The sequence below is a fragment of the Salvelinus sp. IW2-2015 genome, linkage group LG8 (assembly GCF_002910315.2).
Source record: "Salvelinus sp. IW2-2015 linkage group LG8, ASM291031v2, whole genome shotgun sequence".
Classification (NCBI taxonomy): domain Eukaryota; kingdom Metazoa; phylum Chordata; class Actinopteri; order Salmoniformes; family Salmonidae; genus Salvelinus; species Salvelinus sp. IW2-2015.
In genome coordinates, this window is record NC_036848.1 from 34,447,396 (window position 1) to 34,474,604 (window position 27,209).

Sequence of the window (27,209 nt, forward strand, 5' to 3'; positions counted from 1 at the left end):
CACACACACACACACACACACACACGGGCCCGTATGCAAAAAGTGTCTCAGAATAGAAGTTCCATATAACGTTATTACGACCTCAAGTGCAAAATCCTACTCTCTTAAGAAGAAAAGGGTTCCAAACGGGTTCTTCGGCTGTCCCCATAGGATAACCCTTTTGGATTTCATGTAGAACCATCTGTGGAAAGGGTTCTACATCGAACCAAAAAGAGTTCTACCTGAAACCAAAAAGGGATCTTCAAAGGGTTCTCCTATGGAGACAGCCAAAGAACCCTTTTAGGTTGTAGATAGCACCTTTTTTCCTAAGAGTGTACATTAGCACTCCTGCTCTGAGACTCTTTGGGAATACAGGCCCTGACCTCTCGTGCCCTGTTGCATCGTGGGTCGGCGTGTGTTTTCCTTCGTGTCAGTGACTGGCTGCTTGTTTCATTTCAGTGCTGCAGCCGTTACACACCTGCTCACGGTAAGCCCCCCACCCCACACACACACACACACATGCACATTCACGTGCACACGCACGCGCAAGCACACACATACACACATGACCTGGGTTACCTGTTGAGTCTGTTTCTCACTTGTGGATCGTACAGTCCAGTCAACGGGATAATGCACTCACACACAGACAGACACACACACAAACACACACACTCACTGTGTCCATGAAAAATTGCCACTCGCATCACCCCCCTTGTTCCCTGGATGAAGGGTTATTTTAGTCTAACTGTCTGAAATTGACCAGGTTTCAGTTGAAATATCATTACTGCACCACTGGAGCATCCACTTACATGCCACTGTGTGTGTGTGTGTGTGTGTGTGTGTGTGTGTGTGTGTGTGTGTGTGTGTGTGTGTGTGTATGTGTGTGTGCGCCAGAATACTTCCTCTTCCCAGAATCACAGCTGGAATATGATAATGAGTCTCATCTGATTGGCTGACACTAACGACAGATGATGGAGATGCTCTATTCTTTATTAGAACCAATTAGAGCTCAGATAGAGTTCAGGCTGGTGGTGTGTGTGTGTGAGAGATTACATATGCCCAATATTTCTAAACAGGTAGAGATTAGTCTCCCAAGGGCCGGCAGACAGCTTGTCTCCCACAATGACAATGTTCCAATTTACAGGTGTGCCAAGGTTCATGCGTAGGTTGGGCAAGGCAGAAATGGACATGCAGGAAATCCGTTCTGAGCCTTATGCCTTAAACATCCCCACCGGACACAACATTTGTAACTAGCTAGATGGAGCTTGCAGACAATATTTGTATTTCCCAAGTAACTAGTTTGCATGCACCATGACAGCTAACGTTAGCGTAACTAGCTTACAACCACTATAATAAGCCTAACTACTGTATGTGCATCTGCATTGTGTCTACCTCTCTCATGTTTCCGAGATGATTATTGTTCAAGAGCAAGAATTACCATTCACATTTTAAGCCACACCTACCCAAACTCGTGATTTGTTGGTAGAGTTGTCTGTCAATTTTTTTTCTTCTTCCCCTCCCCTTTCGAAGTTACCTAGATAATCCCCTATATTCCCCAGACCTAATGCTGTTGCTCTAGGTCTGGGATTTTCGAGACTATGAAAGAACATATTCAGTAATAGACTGTGTGTGTGGCACACATACATTTTCCATGACGCTGTGACTGGTCCTGCCTCACTAGATGGAGTGATCGATATGACTGATTATATCACAGAGAACTTCTCTAATAAACACTCAGACATTCACCAGACAGCCCTGCCCTCAGGACCCATATCTCTCTTCATCTCCCTCTCTCTTTCCTTGATGCAGTAAAACACAATGGCCAAAACAACACAATATGCACGCACACACTCACACATAGTGTCTATATTAGCCTAATTAAATCCCAGCGTGCCCTGCAACGACAGCCCTTTACTTCATGCACATTTCGCTCAGTCTCTCCCAATGTTTTAGCAGAATAAAAGGTTAGAGTGAGACGTGTGTTCTAACGTTCTGTTGAGTTCCCCTCTGATGTCATATCCTGTCCTCTCTGATGTCCTGTCCCCTCTGATGTCATGTCCTGTATCTCCAGGAGGGTCAGGCGGCTGCTGTCACGGTCCCAGCTGAGGCGCGCCTGTCGGCAGCCCTGTGAGCAGATCACCCTGCGCAAGGCCTCCCAGGCACTATCGCAGGGGCCGCTCCTCGCCCCTCCACACCCCCACCCCAGCCTCAGGATGAGGGGACCCATCGTTATCCACGACTGACTACTGACCTCTGACCCTATCTCTCTGCCATGTTTGTCACCTGCCTATGCTCTACATGCAAGACCCCAACCCTAGTTTCACCTGGCCCCCGACCCCCGCCCTCCCCATCGCCCACTTAAAAAAAATATTGTGAATCTCCCCACCCTACGGAGTCTGACCCTTCACCTCGGGAGGAAGTGATGTGCTGTGTTGCCGTGGGGACAGACAGAATGTGGTTCCCACCTGTACAGATTCAACTTCCCTGGGACAGAAACCAGTGTGTGCGTGTGGGAATTTATGTGTTTAAGCACGAGTGTGCACGCGCAAGAGTATGAGCGTGTGCACGAGTGTGTGAACTTGATGTTTTTTCTTCTTCTGTACCTGCTACATGCCAGTGAGTGGGGGTTGTGAGCTATATATATATATATACAGTATATATATACAGTGCATTCGGAAAGTATTCAGACCCCTCGAGTTTTTCCACATTTTGTTACGTTACAGCCTTATTCTAAAATAGATTAAATAAATAAAAATACTCATCAATCTACACACAATACCCCATAACCATTTTTTTTAATGTGTACATTTATTACAAATAAAAACAGAACTATCTTATTTACAGAAATACTCTTTGCTATGAGAATCGAAATTGAGCTCAGGTGCATCCTGTTTCCATTGATCATCCTTGAGATGTTTCTACAACTTGACTGGAGTCCACCTGTGGTAAATTCAATTGATTGGACACGATTTGGCAAGGCACACACCTGTCTGTATAAGGTCCCACAGTTGACAGTGCATGTCAGAGCAAAAACCAAGCCATGAGGTCAAAGGAATTGTCTGTAGAGCTCAGAGGCAAGATTGTGTCGAGGCACAGAACTTGGGAAGGGTGCAAAAACATTTCTGCAGCACTGAATGTCCCCAAGAACACAGTGGTCTCCATCATTCTGAAATGGAAGAAGGAACCACCAAGACTCCTCATAGAGCTGGCTGCACTGCCAAACTGAGCAATCGGGGMAGAAGGGCCTTGGTCAGGGAGGTGACCAAGAACCCGATGGTCACTCTGACAGAGCTTCAGAGTTCCTCCGTGGAGATGGGACAACCTTCCAGAAGGACAACCATCTCTGCAGCACTCTACCAATCAGGCCTTTATTCACAAATTTGTATAAGCCATTTCTCAGTAAACGGCACATGACAGCCTGCTCGGAGTTTGCCAAAGAGCACCTAAAGGACTCTCAGACCACGACAAACCAGTTTCTCTGGTCTGATTAAACTAAGATTGAACTCTTTGGCCTGAATTCCAATTCTTCATGTCTGGAAGAAACCTGGCACCATCCCTACGGTGAAGCATGGTGGTGGCAGGATCATGCTGTAGGGATATTTTTCAGCAGCAGGGACTGGGAGACTAGTCAGGATCAAGGGAACGATGAACAGAGCAAAGTACAGAGAGATGATTTATTATAACCTGCTCCAGAGCGCTCAGGACCTCAGACTGGCGCGGAGGTTCACCTTCCAACAGGACAATGACCCTAAGCACATAGCCAAGGCAACACAGTAGTGGCTTTGGGACAAGTCTCTGAATATCCTTGAGTGGCCCAGCCAGAGCCCAGACTTGAACCCAATTGAACATCTCTGGAGAGACCTGAAAATAGCTGTGCAGCGACGCTCCCCATCCAACCTGAGAGAGCTTGAGAAGATCTGCAGAGAAGAATGGGAGAAACAGGTGTGCCAAGCTTGTAGCGTCATACCCAAGAAGACTTGAGGCTGTAATCGCTGCCAAATGTGCCTCAACAAACATTTTTTACATTTTTTTTTTTTACTCAAAGTACTGAGTAAAGGGTCTGAATACTTACGTAAATGTAATATTTGATCAAATATCTAAAAACCTGCTTTTGCTTTGTCATTATGGGGTATTGTGTGTAGATTGATGAGGGGGAAAAAGTATTTAATCCATTTTAGAATAAGGCTGTAATGTAACAAAATGTGGAAATAGTCAAGGGGTCTGAATACTTTCCGAATGCATGTATATATACAGTGCCCTCCGTAATTATTGGGACAGTAAAGCATCTTTTATTCTTGAAATCAAACAAAGACTATGAGGTTAAAGTGCAGACTGTCAGCTTTAATTTGAGGGTATTTTCATCCATATCGGATGTAAATACCCTCAAAGAATTACAGCACTTTTTGTACATTTTGTACATCCCCCATTTTAGGGGAGCAAAAGTATTGGGACAAATTCACTTATATGTGTATTAAAATATTCAAAAGTTAAGTATTTGGTCCCATACTCATAGCACGCAATGACTATATGAAGCTTGTGACTCTACACATTTGTTGGATGCATTTTCTGTTTGTTTTGGTTGTGTTTCAGAGGATTTTGTTCCCAATATAAATTAATGGTAAATAGTGTATTGTGTCCTTTTGGAGTCCCTTTTATTGTAAATAAGAATAGAATATGTATCTAAACATTTCTACATGAATGTGGATGCAACCATAAACTGACTTTCTCACTCATCATTATTCCCGAATGTGTAGAGTCACAAGCTAGATGTAGTGCTATGAATATGGGACCAAATACTTAACTTTTGACTACTTTAATACACATGTAAGTGAATTTGTCCCAATACTTTTGTTACCCTAAAATGGGTGGACTATGTACAACAAGTGCTGTCATTTCTAAATGGTTAACCCGATATGGATGAAAATACCCTCTAATTAAAGCTCACAGTCTGCACTTTAACCTCATAGTCATTGTTTGATTTTTGAGTATAGAGCCAAAAGAAGAAAAAATGCTTCACTGTCCCAATAATTACGGAGGGCACTGTATATACTGTATAGCTCTCCTCAGTGTGTCAGAGAGATCTAACCAGATATCAACTAACCAAATCAGTTCAACTAGATTTAAAGGGATGGTTTGATCACAAACTAAATGGTTAAAGGGATTGTTATCATTTAAAAGGGTAGCTGCATCATTCTGTAGCCTACAGTTCCATGACACTGCGAACCTCTGAGGCAACAACATAGATATACGCTCCTCTCCCTCAGAGTCATTGTATATTACTATACCCATTGCAACACTGTACAGTCTAGCCACTCTATTTCTATGCTCTACCTAGCCCTGCTCTAGGCAGAACCTGGGACTGTCATGACAGATCTAATCTGATTTGCCACCCTATTCTACTTTTGGCCAGAGCCGTCTGGTGCACTAGGGAATAGGGTGACTTTTAGGACATATCTCCTGCAGCAGCATGCCTCTGAGGTCAAACCTCCTGATCAGCTGATCTTTGATTACTTCTCCACTATGTTTATGTTGGTGTTCCTGTATGTCATGTGATTAAAAACAAAACACATTACAGATTTTTCTCTACTAGCCTCCTTTATGTTTCCGCGTCTCCTTTCCGTGTCTCCTTTCCTTCAGAGGGCCTGACGGTTGAATTAATTCAACTGTTCTATTCCCAGGGGTCAGTGTGTGTGTGTGTGTGTGTGTGTGTCTGTTTGTTTGTTTATGAAGAATGGGACGGGTTCTCTGGTTTGGATATTTGATATCTGAATGATGTTGTAAATATCCCATGGAAACACAGTGCTCTGGACTAATAACCACACCCAGAGAAGAATGACAACTCTGCTCAGAACACCAATCACACTGATGTTTACAGCACACCACAGCTGACTGGTCTCATAGACTAGACCTAACATTGTAAATGTAAATCCGGGCCACTCAAATTAGTAACTTTGCAAACTACTTACTACTTTTTAGCTTCTTTGCTACTACTTACTGTACGCATGTTAGCTAATCCTTCCGCTAACCTTAACCCTTTAAGCTAACACTAACCCCTAGAGCTACCTAACGTTAGCATTAGCCACCTAGCTAACGTTAGCCACAACAAATTGTAATTCGTAACATATCATATGTTTTGGCCAATTTCTGAACATTTTGCAAATTCGTTACATATTGTACAAATTGTAATTCGTAACATATAAAAAATGGATGATAAATTAATACATACTATAAGAAACGTAACATATACTATATAGACTGTCTCGGATTTACTACACAATAATACGAAATGCTCTGAGACCACATTTGCCACAGGGATGTGTGTGTGAGTGTTGGTCTGTGTCTATGTCTGTGTGTGTGTGTGTGTGAGAGAGAGAGAGAGAGAGAGAGAGAGAGAGAGAGAGAGAGAGAGAGAGAGAGAGAGAGAGAGAGAGAGAGAGAGAGAGAGAGAGAGAGAGAGAGAGAGAGAGAGAGAAATGGGGGTAGGGGGTGGGGAGAGTGTTTGTGTCTGTATGTGAAGAGGATGATATAAAACAAATATTTCTGTGAGTTATGGTTATGCTTGGGTTGCTTTTGTAACAGTATAACTTTAGTACGTCCCCTCGCCCCGACCTCGGGACCCTCTGCACACATCAACAACAGTCATTACCCATCGCTCCACAAAAGCCGCGGCCCTTGCAGAGCAAGGGGAAACCCTACTTCAAGTCTCAGAGCAAGTGACGTAACTGATTGAAACACTATTAGCGCGTACCCGCTAACTAGCTAGCCATTTCACATCCGTTACACTCAGCCCCCTTTCGACCTCCTCCTTTTCCGCAGCAACCAGTGATCCGGGTCACGGCACCAATGTAACAGTATAACTTTACACCGTCCCCTCGCCCAGACACGGGCGCGAACCAGGGAACCTCTGCACACATCAACAACAGTCACCCACGAAGCGTCGTTACCCATCGCTCCACAAAAGCCGCGGCCCTTGCAGAGCAAAGGGGAAACCCTACTTCAAGTCTCAGAGCAAGTGACGTAACTGATTGAAACACTATTAGCGCGTACCCGCTAACTAGCTAGCCATTTCACATCCGTTACACTCAGCCCCCTTTCGACCTCCTCCTTTTCCGCAGCAACCAGTGATCCGGGTCACGGCACCAATGTAACAGTATAACTTTACACCGTCCCCTCGCGCGAACCAGGGAACCTCTGCACACATCAACAACAGTCACCCACGAAGCGTCGTTACCCATCGCTCCACAAAAGCCGCGGCCCTTGCAGAGCAAGGGGAAACCCTACTTCAAGTCTCAGAGCAAGTGACGTAACTGATTGAAACACTATTAGCGCGTACCCGCTAACTAGCTAGCCATTTCACATCCGTTACACTTTGGTGAGACTATTACATCAAACAAATACACCGCCTTCCTTTCTCCCTCCCCTCCTATTGTTTTATGTGTGTTGTTTCATAGTGTGACTTCTCATATTCTGCCTCCCAGCCTTCAAAAACACAGAATTAATGACAGACTGTTCCAGTCTCTTAGTCACACATAAACTAACTCCATTGTGACATACAATATCTATTTCTCACAGAGGAATTGCAATAAGAACCTCACAACCACAGATGAATAAGGGAAATATGGTTAGCTATGAGAATAATCTTTGCCCCAGGATACTTGCAAATAAACAATAGCCTAATACAATACACAGAATTCACTCTGTCTCTACAGTCTGTTTAGTGTGTGTTGGCCTTGTGGTGATGGTTGGTCTCAGGGAGGATGGACCAAGGATGGGAGCAATGAGGCCTGATCCAAGTCTGCGCCTCAGGTGTCAAGTTGGTCCCTGTTATTCCACAGATACTGAGATATTTAGGAAGAACATTTAGAATATTATTAGCTAATTGTTCATGTTTGTAACTTTTATTTCCCATTAGCCTCGTATCTTATCTGATCCAGCATTCTCCTGTATCCTCCTCTTTTTTCTTCTCCTCCCTTGTTCCTCCCTTCCAGTGATTTCACTGCATAACGTCGCAGTCGGTTATTGTCGGCTATTGTCAGCCACACAATTAGCGGCAAGCTACTCGGTTGGATGTAGAAAATGAAAAAAGAACAGAAAAAGTCGTCTACCTAATAAACAAACATGACATTCTTAAACGGAATTCCTAGTCGTGAATATCGGAGCTCCAGTGGCGCAATCGGTTAGCGCGCGGTACTTATACAGCAGTATTTCAGTTGAGCTATGCCGAGGTTGTGAGTTCGAGCCTCACCTGGAGCAGAGAATTTTTAACTGATCCCGCTTACCGAACTGCGGAGAAGAAAAGTACAACCAATGGTTTATATATACACAGGATGAATAACAAGGGTGCTGTTTTGAAGTCACCGAACCTCCATCTTGGAACTCCCATTGACAATTTTTTGGGGGGAACTATAGAAATGCATTTATTAATATCTACATTAATTTTTGTCACGTTTATGATATTACAGACACTTTAATGCTTACATTTAAAATAAAATTATGTGAGCTAAACATAAAAAATATATCAAACAATTTCGCTTCAATTATAATTGTTTTAATGTTACTGTGGCCACTACAACAAAATGATACCTAAATACATGTAATTTTTTCCTTGAAACATTTAATTGCGCAATTGAATTGCATATTTCACTTATATTTATTGCGCAATACTGTAGATTTCCATTCATTCCTATGGAGACTGCTTCTTCTGAGCAGGGCTGTCTAATCCTGTTCCCAGACAGCTAAACACCCTCCTATATGTTTTCGCTCCAACCTCAGCTGTAACTAACCTGGTTCATTTTATCAACCAGCTAATTATTAGAATCAGTTGCGTCGATAAGTTTTCCAGGAACCAGGTTGGAGAGCCTGAGAAGTGCTAATATGGCCGACGAAGTGGCTTCAAAGTGTCTCATTGGCCAATACATCAATACATAGCATCAGCAATTCAGGGTTTATTGGCGCTTTCAAGACAACTGGAAACTCGGGAAAAAATAAGTCAAATCATGATGTCAGTGATCTTGAGGTCGGAAAGTCGGATCTGAGAAATATGTTGTTTCCGACTTGAAATTCCGAGTTGGGTGAGGGTTCAAAAATATTATTCCCAGTCAGGACAATTTTTCCCCCCAGTTGTTTTGAACGAGGCATAATACGTGATGTTTTCAATGCCAAGTTCAAAACAACTTGGAACTCGGAAATCTCTGACTTCCGACTTCAGTGCACTCAAGACAACTGTGAACGAGCTGCGACGGTGAAAAATAGTTTTGAACGGTCATCCAAGTCGGAATTCTAACTCGAGAACTCGGGCCTCTAGAGCTCCGACTTTCCGACTTGAGGATAACTGACGTCATGATTTGACCTCGTATTTTTCCGAGTTCCCAGTTGTCTTGAACGCACCACAAGACAGCTGGGAACTCATTACGTCAGTGATTTTCAGGTCGGAAAATTGGAGCTATAGAAAGATGGCCGAAATTTTGCGTTGTACGTGTTCAAGTAGTGCTTTAATAGCTGCTCAAGAGTACATCCTACTGGTAAACTAGCAGAGGGTCTCGCTACCCGTTGGAAATATGTTAAAAAGTTTACTTAAAAGGTTAAAAGGAAACATTGTTTTGCTATTGCAGATGTTAGTGACTTTTTCCATTGTGCATTTGTCGTAATGAAAGTACTGTGTGAAACGACTGTTTCATAATCATAACAATGCAATCTGCGTGTGATCTGTACTTCTCCACCAGAGAGAAGCATATATCACAACCAGCCCCAACCCAGTCTTCCCAAATCTTTGTTCTTTGTCCCATTGCCACAGTATAGTAGCCTACACATTTTAAATCATTTCAAATTTTATTGGTCACATACACGTGATTAGCAGATGTTATTGCGGGTGTAGCGAAATGCTTGTGCTTCTAGCTCCAACAGTGCAGTAATATCTAACAAGTAATATCTAACAAATTACACAACATATACCCAATACACACAAATCTAAGTAGGAATGAATTAAGACTATATACATTTATGGACGAGCCTACTCATTCAAGGGTTTTTCTTTATTTTGACTATTTTCTACATTGTAGAATAATAGTGAAGACATCAACACTATGAAATAACACATATGGAATCATGTAGTAACCAAAAAAGTGTTAAACAAATCAAAATATACTTTAGATTTTAGATTCTTCAAAGTAACCACCCTTTGCCTTGATGACAGTTTTGCACACTCTTGGCATTCTCTCAACCAGCTTCATGAGGTAATCACCTGGAATGCATTTCAATTAACAGGTGTGCCTTGTTAAAAGTTAATTTGTGGAATTTCTTTCCTTCTTAATGCGTTTGATCCATCAGTTGTGTTGTGACAAGGTAGGGGTGGTGTACAGAAGATAGGCCTATGTGGTAAAAGACCACGTCCATATTATGGCAAGAACAGCTCAAATAAGCAAAGAGAAACGACAGTCCATCATTACTTTAACACATGAAGGTCAGTCAAGGCGGAACATTTCAAGAATTTCTAAAGTTTCTTCAAGTGCAGTCGCAAAAACCATCAAGCTCTATGATGAATCTGGCTCTCATGAGGACCGCCACAGGAAAGGAAGACGCAGAGTTACCTCTGCTGCAGAGGATAAATTCATTAGAGTTAACTGCACCTCAGATTGCAGGCAAGATAAATGCTTCACAGAGTTCAAGTAACAGACACATCTCAACATCAACTTTTCAGATTAGACTGCGTGAACCAGGCCTTCATTGTTGAATTACTGCAAAGAAACCACTACTAAAGGACACCAATATTAAGAAGAGCCTTGCTTGGGCCAAGAAACACGAGCAATGGACATTAGACTGGTGGAAATCAGTCCTTTGGTCTGATGAGTTGAAATAGGATATTTTTGGTTCCAATGGCCGTGTCTAGGTGGGATGCAGAGTAGGTGAATGGATGATCGCCACGTGTGGTTCCCACCGTGAAGCATGGAAGAGGAGGTGGGATGGTGTGGGGGTGCTTTGCTAGTGACACTGTCTGTGATTTATTAAGAATTCAAGGCCACTTAACCAGCATGACTACCACAGCATTCTTCAACGATATGCCATCTCATCTGGTTTGCGCTTACTGGGACTATCATTTGTCTTTCAACAGGACAATGACCCAAAACACACCTTCAGGCTGTGTAAGGGCTATTTGACCAAGAAGGAGAGTGATGGAGTGCTGCATCTGATGACCTGGCCTCCATAATCACCCGACCTAAACCCAATTGAGATGGCTTGGGATGAGTTGGACCACAGAGTGAAGGAAAAGCAGCCAACAAGTGTTCCGCATATGTGGGAACTCCTTCAAGACTGTTGGAAAAGCATCCCAGGTGAAACTGGTTGAGAGAATGCCAAGAGTGTGCAAAGCTGTCATCAAGGCAAAGGGTGGCTACTTTGAAGAATCTCAAATATATTTTGATTAGTTTAACACTTTATTTGTTACTACATGAGTCCATATGTGTTATTTCATAGTTTTGATGTTATTCTACAATGTAGAAAATAGTAAGAATAAAGAAAAACCCTTGAATGAGTAAGTGTGTCCCAACTTTGGACTGGTACAGTATATATATATATATTTTTGTTGTTGTTGTAATTGAACCCCCTTTTTCTCCCCAATTTCATGATATAGTGGTCCAGAATGGCACAGCGGTCTAAGGCACTGCATCTCAGTGCTTAAGGCATCACTCCAGGCACACTGGTTCGGATCCGGCCGTGATTGGGAGTCCCATAGGGCGGCGCACAATTAGCCCAGCATCGTACGGGTTTGGCCGGTGTAGGCTGTCATTGTAGATAAGAATTTGTTCTTAACTGACTTGCCTAGTTAAATGGTTAAAACAAAAAAAATATCCAACTGCGATCCAATTACAAGCTTGTCTCATCGCTGCAACTCCCCAACGGGCTTGGGAGAGGCAAAGGTTGAGTCATGCGTCCTCCGAAACATTACCTGCCAAGCCGCGCGGCTTCTTAACACCCGCTCGCTTAATCCGGAAGCCAGCTGCACCAATATGTCGGAGTTAACACTGTTCAACTGACAACCGGAGTCAGCTTGCAGGCGCCTGGCCCGCCACAAGGAGTCGCTTGAGCGCAATGAGCCAAGTAAAGCCATCTGGCCAAACCCTCCCCTAAGTAAAGCCCCCTAGCCAAACCATCCCCTAATCCGGACGACGCTGGGCCAATTGTGCGCCACCTAATGGGACTTTCGGCCACTGATCAAATCAAATCAAATGTATTCATAAAGCCCTTCTTACATCAGCTGATATCTCAAAGTGCTGTACAGAAACCCAGCCTAAAACCCCAAACAGCAAGCAATGCAGGTGTAGAAGCACGGTGGCTAGGAAAAACTCCCTAGAAAGGCCAGAACCTAGGAAGAAATCTAGAGAGGAACCAGTCCTCTTCTGGCTGTGCCCGGTGGAGATTATAACAGAACATGTTCAAATGTTCATAGATGACCAACAGGGTCAAATAATAATAATCACAGTGGTTGTCGAGGGTGCAACAGGTCAGCACCTCAGGAGTAAATGTCAGTTGGCTTTTCATAGCCGGTCATTCCGAGTATCTCTACCGCTCTTGCTGTCTCTAGAGAGTTGAAAACAGCAGGTCTGGGACAGGTAGCACGTCCAGTGAACAGGCCAGGGTTCCATAGCCGCAGGCAGAATAGTTGAAACTGGAGCAGCAGCACGGCCAGGTGGACTGGGGACAGCAAGGAGTCATCAGGCCAGGTAGTCCTGAGGCATGGTCCTAGGGCTCAGGTCCTCTGAGAGAGAGAAAGAAAGAAAGCAAGAAAGAGAGAAAGAAAGAAAGAGAGAATTAGCGAGAGCATACTTAAATTCACACAGGACACCGGATAAGACAGGACAAATACTCCAGATATAACAGACCGACCCTAGCCCCCCGACACATAAACTACTGCAGCATAAATACTGGAGGCTGAGACAGGACGGGTCGGGTCGGGAGACACTGTGGCCCCACCCGACGATACCCCCGGAAAGGGCCAAACAGGCAGGATATAACCCCACCCACTTTGCCAAAGCACAGCCCCCACACCACTAGAGGGATAACTTCAACCACCAATTTACCATCCTGAGACAAGGCCGAGTATAGCCCACAAAGATCTTCGCCACGGCACAACCCAAGGGGGGGCGCCAACCCAGACGGATGTTTTTTTAATTCAGGAAGTTAATTGAAATTCAATTGATGAAATTAAAACTGACCAGTAATTTCTATGAATACATTTAAATTAATGAATTAAAGACTCAGACTTTTGTGTTTCCATGGCTGAGTCCAGGGCCACCCAACACATATTGGAGCTAGGTGGGGGCAGGTTGCAATGTAAAGCTTACAGAACATTGTTTGAAGGGACTAGCCACCAAGCAACTGTTAGACCTTTTACATATGTGACATTTCTATTACCAATGTTTCATTGTGCAATCAAATATGTGTGTAAGAGTGTGTGTGTGTGTGTATGTGTGTGTGTGTGTGTGTGTGTGTGTGTGTGTGTGTGTGTGTGTGTGTGTGTGAGTGTGTGCGCGTGTGTGTGTGTGTGAGGGTGTGTGTGTGTGTGTGTGTGTGTGTGCGTGTGTGTGTGTGTGTGTGTGCACGCACGTGTGTGTGTGTGTGTGTGTATAAACTCTGTAAAATGTGTTAACTGGGAATGAACAAGAATAATATTGTAGTAATGATGTGACATAGATATCTGATTTCTGGACTGAAAATGAGAGTGTAAATCTGTGTCCCTTACCTATCCTTCATTCTTCCCTCCCTCCCTCTCTTCCTCTTTCTTTCATCCGGCCAAGGACACAATCACTGATCACAGTTGTCAGTGCTTAGATTTCAGTGTGTGTGTGTGTCACACTATTTTCTCCCTTCAGATTAGACAGGACAGTTTTTAATTTAGGATTCTGATCCTCTGCTATAAGACTCTAAATCCCCTGAAGGGGCCAGAGCAACACAGAGCCCTGACCCCCTACCCCCGGTTTCTTTCATACACACACACACACACACACACACACACACACACACACACACACACACACACACACACACACACACACACACACACACCTAACCTCCAAGCTGACCAGAGCCTGCGTGTGTTTGTGTTTGTTCAGGGGGGTAAACTGAGATTGAACATCCTGAGATCAGAGAAAAATTATAAAATTCTACCCACGCTAATCCTGCATTTTAGCAAATGAAAATACCCACTCTACTCACTCACTCACTCAGGCCTGTGGCTGTGTGTCATAACACTTGCTGGCCTCGGGGAAAGCTGCTGTGATATCTGATGAGTTGTCCATTAATAAGACTGAGATTAATACTGCTGAAAAACACAAAGAAACACTACATGAAAACAAGCTCCCCTGGTCTTACAGGGAGGAGTAATTGCTGATATTCACACTAAAGACCCCAGACTGTCTGTCTGCACTATCTATTGTCGACCTCCCTCATCCTACTCCCCTATAACTCTTCTCTCTCCCTCTCCCTCTCCTTTCTCTTTCTTTGGGGCTCCTGAGTGGTGCAGTGTTCTAAGGCACTGCATTCTGGTGTTAGAGACATCACTACAGACACCCTGGTTCAAATCCAGGCTGTATCACAACTGGCTGTGATTTGGAGTCCCATAGAGCAGTAAACAATTGGCCCAGCGCCGGCTGGTGTAGGCTGTCATTGTAAATAAGATCTTGTTTCTAAACTGACTTTCCAAGATAAATGAAATGTTCTATATTTCTTTACTGTCACTCCCTCTCCTATGTGTGTGTGTGTGTCTTAGGTGTTTTGAATAATCAAGTTGTAAATCTTTTGAAGTATGGGAAGATCACATCATTGTCTAAAACTAAAAACAATTTTTTGTTGTTGTAACTGACTTTCAATCCCTGAGCTCATCTGCTGATGTCGGGACATGCCATCGGGGAAAACGAGCGCATCTTTGATAAACGTCAGACGGTTACACGTCAACCAATGAAACGGCAGATTTGAACGGGGGCAGAGCTGATTGAAAGCAATTTCAACCAATCAATGTTAGCACCCTCGATAATTCTTGACCAATCACCGAACAAGTACCAAAAATAGCACCTCCTCTTGTTCAGCACCCAAAGGACGAAAGTGCGAGATTCGCCTGTGTTGTCTATTATAACCAATTCTTACTGTCCATATTTGTGTAGAAACGTACTGAACAGTTTTATTTTTTTGATGTGAGAAACCTATTTGGTGTCAAACATGCGTAAAAACCTACGCCATCCAAGCAGGGAACCGCCGAGAAAGGAATTATCGCCGCTCATCTGAGGCCAAACTCGCATATTTTGTTTTGTCAAGTAAGGAAACAAAACAATATATCACCACGACGATACCCACTACTCAGGGACCTAAAAAACATCTACATTCGTTTTACAGTTGGAAACGTAAGTATAAATGAAGAGGTTTAGCTAGGGGGCAATCGTTGTGTTGGCTAGCTTGCTAACGTTAGCCTAGCATGGCCTATTCGCATTTAACTAGCTTACAACTGTAGCTGACGTTATCGTCACCAGTGATTGATTCTCGCATGAACATGAATTTGTGTGACGTTATTTTGAATAGCAGCTAACGTTTAACGTTAGTTACATGCTTTTGACTGTCAACGTCGTCTAAAAGGTACATCACTTGTTTTCAAATACTGTGCGTGGGCAGGGAAATGTCATTATTTTGCCAACTATTTAGCTAAATAGATAGCCGTTTATTTTTTTAGGTGACACCTTTCTAACGTCAACTATCTAGCTAAATGTGGCGTTTGGTTTGTTGTCAGTTTTAACGCAACCAACAAACATCCGCTCGTGCCAGAAATAATCTGATCAATCGTAATATTAGCACAGTTAATTATATAATCCAGTGGTTCCTAACCTTTTTCGTTTACTGTAAATGTACCACCAACTGAATTCTGCTCTACCCGAAGTATCCCCTCATGTTCTTTTTACCCGTAGTAAGCATATTGTCTCATGAGTCTTAAGTACTCCCTGTGGCTAGGCTAAGTACCCCCAGGGGTCCTAGTATCCGGCTATATTGTTGTAGGGTTATTTTCCGTCGCCACACACCAGAACGATGCCCAACGCAGGGAGTCAAACCAACAGACTCCCGATGTTGTCCCATTCACCTTGCCAGAAGATACTGACCCTACCGGTATACATACTTGTTTACACTGAGCTGTACTGATGTCGGAACACAATCATGGTTACATGACGTGGAGCACACACACACACACACACACACACACAGAGTAGTGCCTCTAGGTGCAATTATGTTAACTTAGACAGCACCATGTCATTTACACATCCCTATCTTTATTACTACTAGAAGACTGATAGGTATATTTATTATTTAGAATATTCATGTTTAATTTGGTCAATATTCATAATGTCCATAATGTTTTTTTTATTGACATTAAAATACTACTCATACTACAGAGCAAGCAGACAAGCTTAATATGACAGCAATTTTTGCTTTGTAGCATCTACAGATGAAACATGGAGTCTTAAAGGAGGCCTGGGTAAGGCCAACTTTGATTCATTTTTTTTCAATTATGCTTTTAGATACAGTGCCCTCCACTTATATTGGCACCCTTGGTATAAATGAGCAAAACAGGCTGCAAAAAACATGTCTCTGCTGTTTATCCTCTTGGTCTTTCATTCAAAATATTCAAAATAACTTTTTAATTGAAGTAAAATGATTGAATTTTTTTTATTGTGAAATAAATATTTTTCTCAAACGTGTGCCACAATTACTGACACCCCTAGAAATTCTTATGAGTAAACTCTAACTGAAGTATATTCCCATTCATATTTTACATTTTTAAGGTCACCTGAGGGATTAGGAATACTTAAGTGGTATGCCATGACTTCCTGTTTCACTGGGGTATAAATATGAGGTAACTTACAGACCAAGTTCATCCATCACTATGGGAAAGACCCGAGAAGACAGTAATGATGTGCGACAAAAGGTTGTTGAGTTGCACAAATCAGGAAATGGCTATGGAAAAAATAGCTCAACATTTGAAAATGCCCATTTCCACTATCAGGGCAATAATTAAGAAGTTTAAAGCACCTGGAGATTTTAACAATCAGCCTGGAAGAGGACGTGTGTCTATATTGACCACACGTACAGTGAGGAGGATAGTTAGTGGCCAAAAAATCTCCAAGGATCACAGCTGGAGAATTGCAGATGTTAGTTGGGTCTTGGGGTCAGAAAGTCTCAAACTACGATCAGACGCCACCTACGTAACCACAAGTTGTTTGGGAGGGTTGCCATAAAAAAGCCTGGGCTGTCATCAAACAACACTCAAGCACCTACAGTTTGCCGAACGTTACTGGAACTTTCAATGGGACCGGGTTCTATGGTCAGATGAGACCAAAATTTAGCTTTTTGGAAACAAACACAGTAGTGGGTTTGGCATAGACAGAAAGATATCCATGCAGAAAAGTACCCTCATCCCCACTGAAGTATGGTGGTTTATCTTTGCTGTGGGCCTGTTTTTCTTCCAAAGGACCTGGAAAGTATGTATCCTAACAAGTTATCATGGACTCCAAGTACCAGCAGCTATTAAATCAAAACCTGACTGCCTCTGCTAGGAAGCTTTAACTGGGCTTTGGTTGGATCTTCCAGCAGGACAACGAACCAAAGCACACCTCAACATAAACATAAAAATGGTTCACTGACCACCGAATCAAGGTTTTGCCATGGCCATCCCAGTCCCCTGACCTAAACCCCATAGAAGAGCTAAAGAGGAGAGTTCACAAGCGTGGACCTCGGAATCTGGAGAGATTCTCTATGGAGGAATAGTCTCATCATAGTCCAACCTCCTTACCCATTACAGGAGAAAACAGCTCTGAGTTATCTTGGCAAAGGCAGGTTGCACAAAGTATTGAATGAAGGGATGCCAATAATTGTGGCGCACATATATTTGAGAAATATTTGTTTTATGTTAATTTGTTTGTCAATTATTTTACTTTAATTGAAAGTTAGATTTTTGTGAATATTTTTTATGAAATATCAAGAGGATGAACAAAGATTTGTATTATATATATATATATATATACTGCTCAAAAAAATAAAGGGAACACTAAAATAACACATCCTAGATCTGAATGAATGAAATATTCTTATTAAATACTTTTTTCTTTACATAGTTGAATGTGCTGACAACAAAATCACACACAAATTATCAATGGAAATCAAATTTATCAACCCATGGAGGTCTGGATTTGGAGTCACACTCAAAATTAAAGTGGAAAACCACACTACAGGCTGATCAATCTTTGATGTAATGTCCTTAAAACAAGTCAAAATGAGGCTCAGTAGTGTGTGTGGCCTCCACGTGCCTGTATGACCTCCCTACAACGCCTGGGAATGCTCCTGATGAGGTGGCGGATGGTCTCCTGAGGGATCTCCTCCCAGACCTGGACTAAAGCATCCGCCAACTCCTGGACAGTCTGTGGTGCAACGTGGCGTTGGTGGATGGAGCGAGACATGATGTCCCAGATGTGCTCAATTGGATTCAGGTCTGGGGAACGGGCGGGCCAGTCCATAGCATCAATGCCTTCCTCTTGCAGGAACTGCTGACACACTCCAGCCACATGAGGTCTAGCATTGTCTTGCATTAGGAGGAACCCAGGGCCAACCGCACCAGCATATGGTCTCACAAGGGGTCTGAGGATCTCATCTCGGTACCTAATGGCAGTCAGGCTACCTCTGGCGAGCACATGGAGGGCTGTGCGGCCCCCCAAAGAAATGCCACCCCACACCATGACTGACCCACCGCCAAACCGGTCATGCTGGAGGATGTTGCAGGCAGCAGAACGTTCTCCACGGCATCTCCAGACTCTGTCACGTCTGTCACATGTGCTCAGTGTGAACCTGCTTTCATCTGTGAAGAGCACAGGGCGCCAGTGGCGAATTTGCCAATCTTGGTGTTCTCTGGCAAATGCCAAACGTCCTGGCACAACCCCCACCTGTGGACGTCGGGCCCTCATACCACCCTCATGGAGTCTGTTTCTGACCGTTTGAGCAGACACATGCACATTTGTGGCCTGCTGGAGGTCATTTTGCAGGGCTCTGGCAGTGCTCCTCCTTGCACAAAGGCGGAGGTAGCGGTCCTGCTGCTGGGTTGTTGCCCTCCTACGGCCTCCTCCACGTCTCCTGATGTACTGGCCTGTCTCCTGGTAGCGCCTCCATGATCTGGACACTACGCTGACAGACACAGCAAACCTTCTTTCCACAGCTCGCATTGATGTGCCATCCTGGATAAGCTGCACTACCTGAGCCACTTGTCTGGGTTGTAGACTCCGTCTCATGCTACCACTAGAGTGAAAGCACCGATAGGAACTGAGAAGTGGTCTGTGGTCACCACCTGCAGAACCACTCCTTTATTGGGGGTGTCTTGCTAATTGCCTATAATTTCCACCTGTTGTCTATTCCATTTGCACAACAGCATGTGAAATTTATTGTCAATCAGTGTTGCTTCCTAGGTGGACAGTTTGATTTCACAGAAGTGTGATTGACTTGGAGTTACATTGTGTTGTTTAAGTGTTCCCTTTATTTTTTTGAGCAGTGTATATATATATATATATATATATTTTTTTACAGCGTGGTTTGCTCATACAGTTGAAGTCGGAAGTTTACATACACTTGGGTTGGGGTCAATAAAACTCATTTTTTAACCACTCCACAAATTTCTTGTTAACAAACTATAGTTTTGGCAAGTCGGTTAGGACATCTACTTTGTGCATGACACAAGTAATGTTTTCCAACAATTGTTACAGACAGGGTTATATCACTTATAATTCACTATCACAATTCCAATACGGTTTGCAACTGCACACGGGGACAAAGATCGTACTTTTTGGAGAAATGGTCTGATGAAACAAATCTAACAGTTTGGCCACAATGACCATCGTTATGTTTGGAGGAAAAAGGGGGAGGCTTATAAGCCGAAGAACACCATCCCAACCGTGAAGCACGGGGGTGGCAGCATAATGTAGGGGTGCTTTGCTGCAGGAGGGACTGGTGCACTTCACAAAATAGATGGCATCATTGAGGGAGGAAAATTATGTGGATATGTTGAAGCAACATCTCAAAACATCAGTCATAAAGCTTGGTCACAAATGGGTCTTCCAAATGGATAATGACCCCAAGCATACTTCCAAAGTTGTGGCAAAATGGCATAAGGACAACAAAGTCAAGGTATTGGAGTGGCCATCACAAACCCCTAACCTCAATCCTATAGAAAATGTGTGTGCAGAACTGAAAAAGTGTGTGCGAGCAAAGAGGCCTACAACCTGACTAAGTTACTCCAGCTCTGTCAGGAGGAATGGGCCAAAATTCACCCAACTTATTGTGGGAAGCTTGTGGAAGACTGCCAGAAACGTTTGACAAGTTAAACAATTTAAAGGCAATTCTACCAAATAGTAATTGAGTGTATGTAAACTTCTGACCCACTGGGTCAGAAAAGCTGAAATAAATCACTCTACTATTATTCTGACATTTCACATTCTTCAAATAAATTGGTGATCCTAAAACAGGGCATTTTTACTAGGATTAGATGTCAGAAATTGTGAAAAACTGAGTTTAAATGTATTTGACTAAGGTGTATGTATACTTCCGACTTCAACTGTATTTACCAAGGGTGCCAATATTAGTGGAGAGCACTGTACAAATGTCAAAATATGTCAACAATCCTTCCTCCAAAGGACTATTGTATGGATTACATTTTGTGAAAGTCCCCTTGATCATGGTATTTTGTTGTCTGGGTTTCATGAGGAATCACTCGTAGGTAGAAGACGGACCGAGAGAGTAGGGCTGTGAATTGCCAGGGACCTCATGATATGATCATGAGACTTTAGTGCATTTTGTTTTTACATCTATTGCGATTCTCACGATTTTTAAAAACTATAAACGCAACATGCAACATTTCTAAGATTTTATACTGAGTTACAGTTCATATAAGGAAATCAGTCATTTTAAATTAATTCAATATGCCCAATATGCTCAATCTATGGATTTCACATGACTGGGAATACTGATATGCATCTGTTGGTCATAGAATACCACGAAGTATGGGCGTGGATCAGAAAACCAGTCAGTGTCTTGTGTGACCACTGTTTGCCTCATGCAACTTGACACATCTCATGTGTATAGAGTTGATCAGGCTGTTGATTGTGGCCTGTAGAATATCGTCCCACTCTTCAATGGCTGTGCAAAGTTGCTGGATATTGGCAGGAACTGGGACCTGCTGTCGTACATGTCAATCCAGAGCATCCCAAACATTCTCAATGGGTGACATGTCTGGTGAGTATGCAGGCCATGGAAGAACTGGGACATTTTTACATTCCATGAGTTGTGTACAGATCCTTGTGACATGGTTGTGCATTATCATGCTGAAACATGAGGTGATGGTGGTGGATGAATGGCAAGACAATGGGCCTCAGGTTTTCGTCATGGCATCTCTGTGGCCATCGAAGGTGAGCATTTTCCCACTGATCCCGCAGGGGAAGAAGCTGGATGCGTTTCGCTACACCCACAGTAACATCTGCTAAATATGTGGCCAATAAAATTAGATTTGATGTGGAGGACCTGGGCTGGCGTGGTGACATGTGGTCTGCAGCTGTGAGGCCGGTAGGACGTTCTGCCAAATTCTCTAAACCGCGTGATCATTACACAGGTGCGCCTTGTGCTGGTGACAATAAAAGGTCACCAAAATGTGCAGTTGTGTCACAACATAATGCCACAGATGTCTCAAGTTGAGGGAGCGGGCATTTGGCATGCTGACTGCAGGAATGTCCACCAGAGGTGTTGCCAGAGAATTTTATGTTAATTTCTGTACTATAAACTTAATCAGTTTCTTGATATGCCACACCTGTCAGGTTATTTAGGATTATCTTGGCAGAGGAGAAATGCTCACAGGGATGTAAACGAATTTGAGCAAAATAAGCTTTTTGTGAGTATGGAACACTTCTGGATCTTATGTTTCAGCTCATGAAACATGGAACCAACAGTACATGTTGCGTTTTCTATTTTTGTTCAGTATATGTGTTGCGATTCGATGTTCCAAAGATATTTCTGCTGCTGATGGATGAGGGAGCCATGAGAAAAATAGTTTATCAGTCATGGGAAAAAAGTGCTAAAAACTAATTGGCTCTCTATTTTAAAAAGATGGAGAACAAGCTATGACATTTGATGCAGTTAAAACTAGATTTCTGTCTCCCATCACTATGAGGGAAGTGGAGTGCGAGGCTGAGAGGTTCAGTACAGGGCCGTGTTCAGATGGTGTGACAGGCTTGCTTCTGTCCCTCTCCTTGCCCCAATAGTCACCCACGACGCATCGTTACCTATTGCTCCACAAAAGCCGCGGCCCTTTCATAGCAAAGGAAACAACTACTTCAAGTTTTCAGAGCGGGTGACGTCACAGATTTAAATGCTACTCGCGCGCACCGCTTAGTAGCTAGCCATTTCATACCGGTTACATCCGCACAAAAAATGTTTTGGAACAAGACTTTGTATTTATTATTGGACAGGTAACAATACTTGTTTCCTCCCCTGGTCCTGGAGAGCTACAGTTTCAGCAGGCTTTAGTTCCAGCCCAGCACTAACAGGCGTGATTTTAAACTAATCAATTCATCAAGATCTCTGTTAGCTATGTCAGGTGTGCTGGGATGTAGATCTGAATGGACTGTCACCTTTCCAACAAGTTAGTTAATCAAATGTCTGCACTGCTAGAGCTGCCCCAGTCAACTGTAAGTGCTGTTATTGTGAAGTGGAAACGTCTAGAAGCAAAAACGTCTCGGCCTCGAAGTGGTAGGCCGCACAAGCTCACAGAATGGGACCGGTGAGTGCTGAAGCGCGTAGCTCATAAAAATCGCCTGTCCTCGGTTCAACACCCACTACCAAGTTTCAAACTGCCTCTGGAAGCAACGTCAGCATAATAACCGCCAAAGAACACAAGCCTAAGATTACATTTACATTTAAGTCATTTAGCAGACGCTCTTATCCAGAGCGACTTACAAATTGGTGCATTCACCTTATGATATCCAGTGGAACAACCACTTTACAATAGTGCATCTAACTCTAGGTGTCTCCGGAAGGTGGTGATTGACTCCGCTGACCTGGCGTCGTGAGGGAGTTTGTTCCACCATTGGGGTGCCAGAGCAGCGAACAGTTTTGACTGGGCTGAGCGGGAACTGTACTTCCTCAGAGGTAGGGAGGCGAGCAGGCCAGAGGTGGATGAACGCAGTGCCCTTGTTTGGGTGTAGGGCCTGATCAGAGCCTGGAGGTACGGAGGTGCCGTTCCCCTCACAGCTCCGTAGGCAAGCACCATGGTCTTGTAGCGGATGCGAGCTTCAACTGGAAGCCAGTGGAGAGAGCGGAGGAGCGGGGTGACGTGAGAGAACTTGGGAAGGTTGAACACCAGACGAGCGGATGAGTTGTAGGGGTTTAATGGCACAGGCAGGGAGCCCAGCCAACAGCGAGTTGCAGTAATCCAGACGGGAGATGACAAGTGCCTGGATTAGGACCTGCGCCGCTTCCTGTGTGAGGCAGGGTCGTACCTGTCTCTTATACACATCTAGATGTGTATAAGAGACAGGTATGAACCTACAGGAACGGGCCACCGCCTTGATGTTAGTTGAGAACGACAGGGTGTTGTCCAGGATCACGCCAAGGTTCTTAGCACTCTGGGAGGAGGACACAATGGAGTTGTCAACCGTGATGGCGAGATCATGGAACGGGCAGTCCTTCCCCGGGAGGAAGAGCAGCTCCGTCTTGCCGAGGTTCAGCTTGAGGTGGTGATCCGTCATCCACACTGATATGTCTGCCAGACATGCAGAGATGCGATTCGCCACCTGGTTATCAGAAGGGGGAAAGGAGAAGATTAATTGTGTGTCGTCTGCATAGCAATGATAGGAGAGACCATGTGAGGATATGACAGAGACTTGGTGTATAGCGCGAATAGGAGAGGGCCTAGAACAGAGCCCTGGGGGACACCAGTGGTGAGAGCACGTGGTGCGGAGACAGATTCTCGCCACGCCACCTGGTAGGAGCGACCTGTCAGGTAGGACGCAATCCAAGAGTGGGCCGCGCCGGAGATGCCCAACTCGGAGAGGGTGGAGAGGAGGATCTGATGGTTCACAGTATCAAAGGCAGCCGATAGGTCTAGAAGGATGAGAGCAGAGGAGAGAGAGTTAGCTTTAGCAGTGCGGAGCGCCTCCGTGACACAGAGAAGAGCAGTCTCAGTTGAATGACTAGTCTTGAAACCTGACTGATTTGGATCAAGAAGGTCATTCTGAGAACATAAGATCACCATGCGCAATGTCATGTGTCGGCTGGGGAGGTGTAAAGCTCGCCGCCATTGGACTCTGGAGCAGTGGGAACGCTTTCTCTGAAGTGATGAATCACGCTTCACCATCAGGTAGTCCGTTGGACGAATCTGGGTTTGGCGGATGCCAGGAGAACGCTACCTGCCCCAATGCATAGTGACAACTGTAAAGTTTGGTGGAGGAGGAATAATGGTCTGGGGCTGTTTTTCATGGTTGAAATCCGAATGCAGACTGCGAGCCAGGCCTAATAGCCCAACATCAGCGCCCGACCTCTTGTGTTTGAATGGAAGCAGGTCCCCGCAGCAATGTTCCGACATCTAGTGGAAAGCCTTCCCAGAAGAGTGGAGGCTGTTATAGCAGCAAATGGGGGGACCAACTCCATATTAATACCCATAATTTTGGAATGAGATGTTCGACGAGCAGGTGTCCACATACTTTTGGTCATGTAGTGTAATTAGCACATGTTATCGCAGGTGCAGCGAAATGCTTATGTTTCTAGCGCCAACAGTGCACTATATACCTACAAATACACACAAATCCCCAAAAATGGTTTAAGAAATATCAGAAAGAGCAATCTCCAGAAATTATCAAATGACAACCCTGTTTGTAAACTTTTAAATATCAATCTCAACTGTTTATCTTTTCCAGTGATGAAGACATGACTGTCTCATGGTGGGGTATGCAAAAAGTCACTTTCTGAGCACTTATACAATGGGGAAATATTTATGGAAGGTTTTGATCAAGTCAAAAGGGGTTCTGTCAAAAAATTATTGAATTCAAATAGGTTGTAATGTCACGTGCACAAGTACAGAGAAATTCCTTTCTCGCAAGCCTAATGGAATACTCTAAATGGATCTGTGAACAGTTGGAAAAGTGACGTATGTGTGTGACCACAGAGCTGTGCTCTGCGCTCATTAGAGTTATGTAATCACTGGCCTCCACTTCCCTCTGCAGAGCCAGTGGTTCTTGACAACCATGTGTGGCTGTGGGAGATCTGAGACCTGGTTTCGGCTTGTGGTTTTAAGTTGGGCGACATCAGTTTCGAGGGTTGAGTGGTCGAGAGTCTGTGGTTTCGTCCCTAAACTGGGGTGTATGTGTCGCAATAACACCTATGTCACTTTTTGTGTGTGTGGCAGTCCATCCAAATGCCACAGGAGAATAAAGGGGATACTAAGAAGGCTGGAGCTTTGATTCCCTGCCGTTTCTGGCTGGGCAATGTAACTAGTTCCTCCTCTAACGCACACACACACACACACACACTGCTCCCATTTTTTTGAGAGAGTGTGTGAGGTAGCTGAATGAAGCCTAGACTGCATGTGTGGTTGCTAGGCAACAGTAGTGAGTTTGTTTTATTTTAGAGTTGTACTGCCTAACATGACAGACGTTCTGTACAAACACAAACACACACACACACACACATTGATATAGACCCAATCGGTATTATATAGAATATCGCTGCCTGCCTGTGGGGAAAACAACCTGTGGTTACCTAGGTTACCCCATTGGCTAGCAGCCAATTGAGTGAATGCTAGCTAGCTACCAACAACACGAACAAACAGACTGTACAGCTACAAGTAGTGAGTGGAGTTACAAACGGACTGTACTAAACAAGTTAAATATCTTACATGTGATTTGAATGTTTTCCACACACATAGCTACGTGTAGCCTACTTAGACACCGTGTTCCCACTTTCCCACGCCTAATAGCCTGAAGCCACAGGGCTCTTCTCACGGGCTCTATTTCCCTACCTGGGAGCATTGTGAACCAGAAGTCAGGATTTTTGACCTGGCTACATGTACAGTACCACTCAAGTTTGGACATGCCTACTCATTCAAGGGTTTTTATTTTTACTATTCATTGTAGAATAGTAGTGCAGACATCAAAACTATGAAATAATACCCATGAATATATATATCTATATATATTTTTTAAATCCTTGAATGAGTAGGTGTGTCCAAACTTTTAACTGGCACTGTTCATTGAACAACACAGCAGGTTTTCGGCATGTTTTGTTGTTTCTGTATAACAAAAAATGTACGTCGAAGTTGGCTCCTTTTTAAATGGGGCTCAATTGGAAATAATGTTTTTATCCAATTTGTGGGCGTAGTTGGAATTCTTTATTAGGTGGATATCGACTCTGAGTATAGGGATGAAGGGGTAGCCTAGTCTTAGAGGGAGTGATGGGGGGTACAGTAACCAATGTAGTGTTAGGGGGATTGTAGAGGCTGAGAGGGAGTGATAGGGGGCTAGTAGTGGGATAGGGGGATAGTTGAGGGACTGATGGGGAATAGGGGGCTAGTAGTAGAGGTCGACCGATTATGATTTTTCAACGCCGATACTGATACCGATTTATTGGAGGACCAAAAAAGCCGATACTGATTAATGGTCCGATTCTTAATTATTTTATTTTTTTTAAATGTTTTTTTTAAACTTTTTTTTATTTAAAAATGTTTTTAATTTGTAATAATGACAATTACAACAATACTGAATGAACACTTATTTTAACTTAATATAATACATCAATAAAATCAATTTAGCCTCAAGTAAATAATGACAAATGTTCAATTTGGTTTAAATAATGCAAAAACAAAGTGTTGGAGAAGAAAGTAAAAGTGCAATATGTGCCATGTAAAAAAAGCTCATGTTTAAGTTCCTTGCTCAGAACATGAGAACATATGAAAGCTGGTGGTTCCTTTTAACATGAGTCTTCAATATTCCCAGGTAAGAAGTTTTAGGTTGTAGTTATTATAGGAATTATAGGACTATTTCCCTCTATACCATTTGTATTTCATTAACCTTTGACTATTGGATGTTCTGATAGGCACTTTAGTATTGCAAGTGTAACAGTATAGCTTCCGTCCCTCTCCTCGCTCCTCCCTGGGCTCGAACCAGCAACAAAACGACAAC

At 43.6% G+C, this 27,209-nt stretch overlaps 2 protein-coding genes, 1 non-coding gene and 1 pseudogene across 5 annotated transcripts in view; 3 read left to right on the forward strand and 1 right to left on the reverse strand.

Moving 5' to 3' along the window:
- Positions 1-2,272, forward strand: part of mta3 (metastasis associated 1 family, member 3) — a 16,296-nt gene extending 14,024 nt beyond the window's left edge. Inside the window, exon 19 of the mRNA XM_023993167.3 lies at positions 2,051-2,272. Within this exon, the coding sequence (XP_023848935.2) occupies positions 2,051-2,222 (172 nt within the window). The 3' untranslated portion in view covers positions 2,223-2,272. The remainder of the gene's footprint in view (positions 1-2,050) is intronic.
- Positions 2,273-8,137: 5,865 nt separating this feature from the next.
- On the forward strand, positions 8,138-8,232 carry trnai-uau (transfer RNA isoleucine (anticodon UAU)). Its single transcript has 2 exons — positions 8,138-8,175; positions 8,197-8,232. It is a non-coding gene; the product is annotated as a tRNA-Ile (tRNA).
- A 6,799-nt stretch (positions 8,233-15,031) lies between these two features.
- LOC111967800 (protein phosphatase 1B) overlaps positions 15,032-27,209 on the forward strand; it is a 29,936-nt gene continuing 17,758 nt past the window's right edge. For 2 of the 3 annotated variants that reach the window (XM_023993173.3, XM_023993170.2), the window contains exon 1: positions 15,043-15,368. The gene's annotated coding sequence lies outside the window, so the exon portion shown is untranslated. Of the gene's footprint in view, positions 15,369-27,209 lie in introns of all 3 variants that reach the window. The other variant, XM_023993172.2, reaches the window with a different exon arrangement.
- Positions 21,416-24,304, reverse strand: LOC139028175 (uncharacterized; annotated as a pseudogene).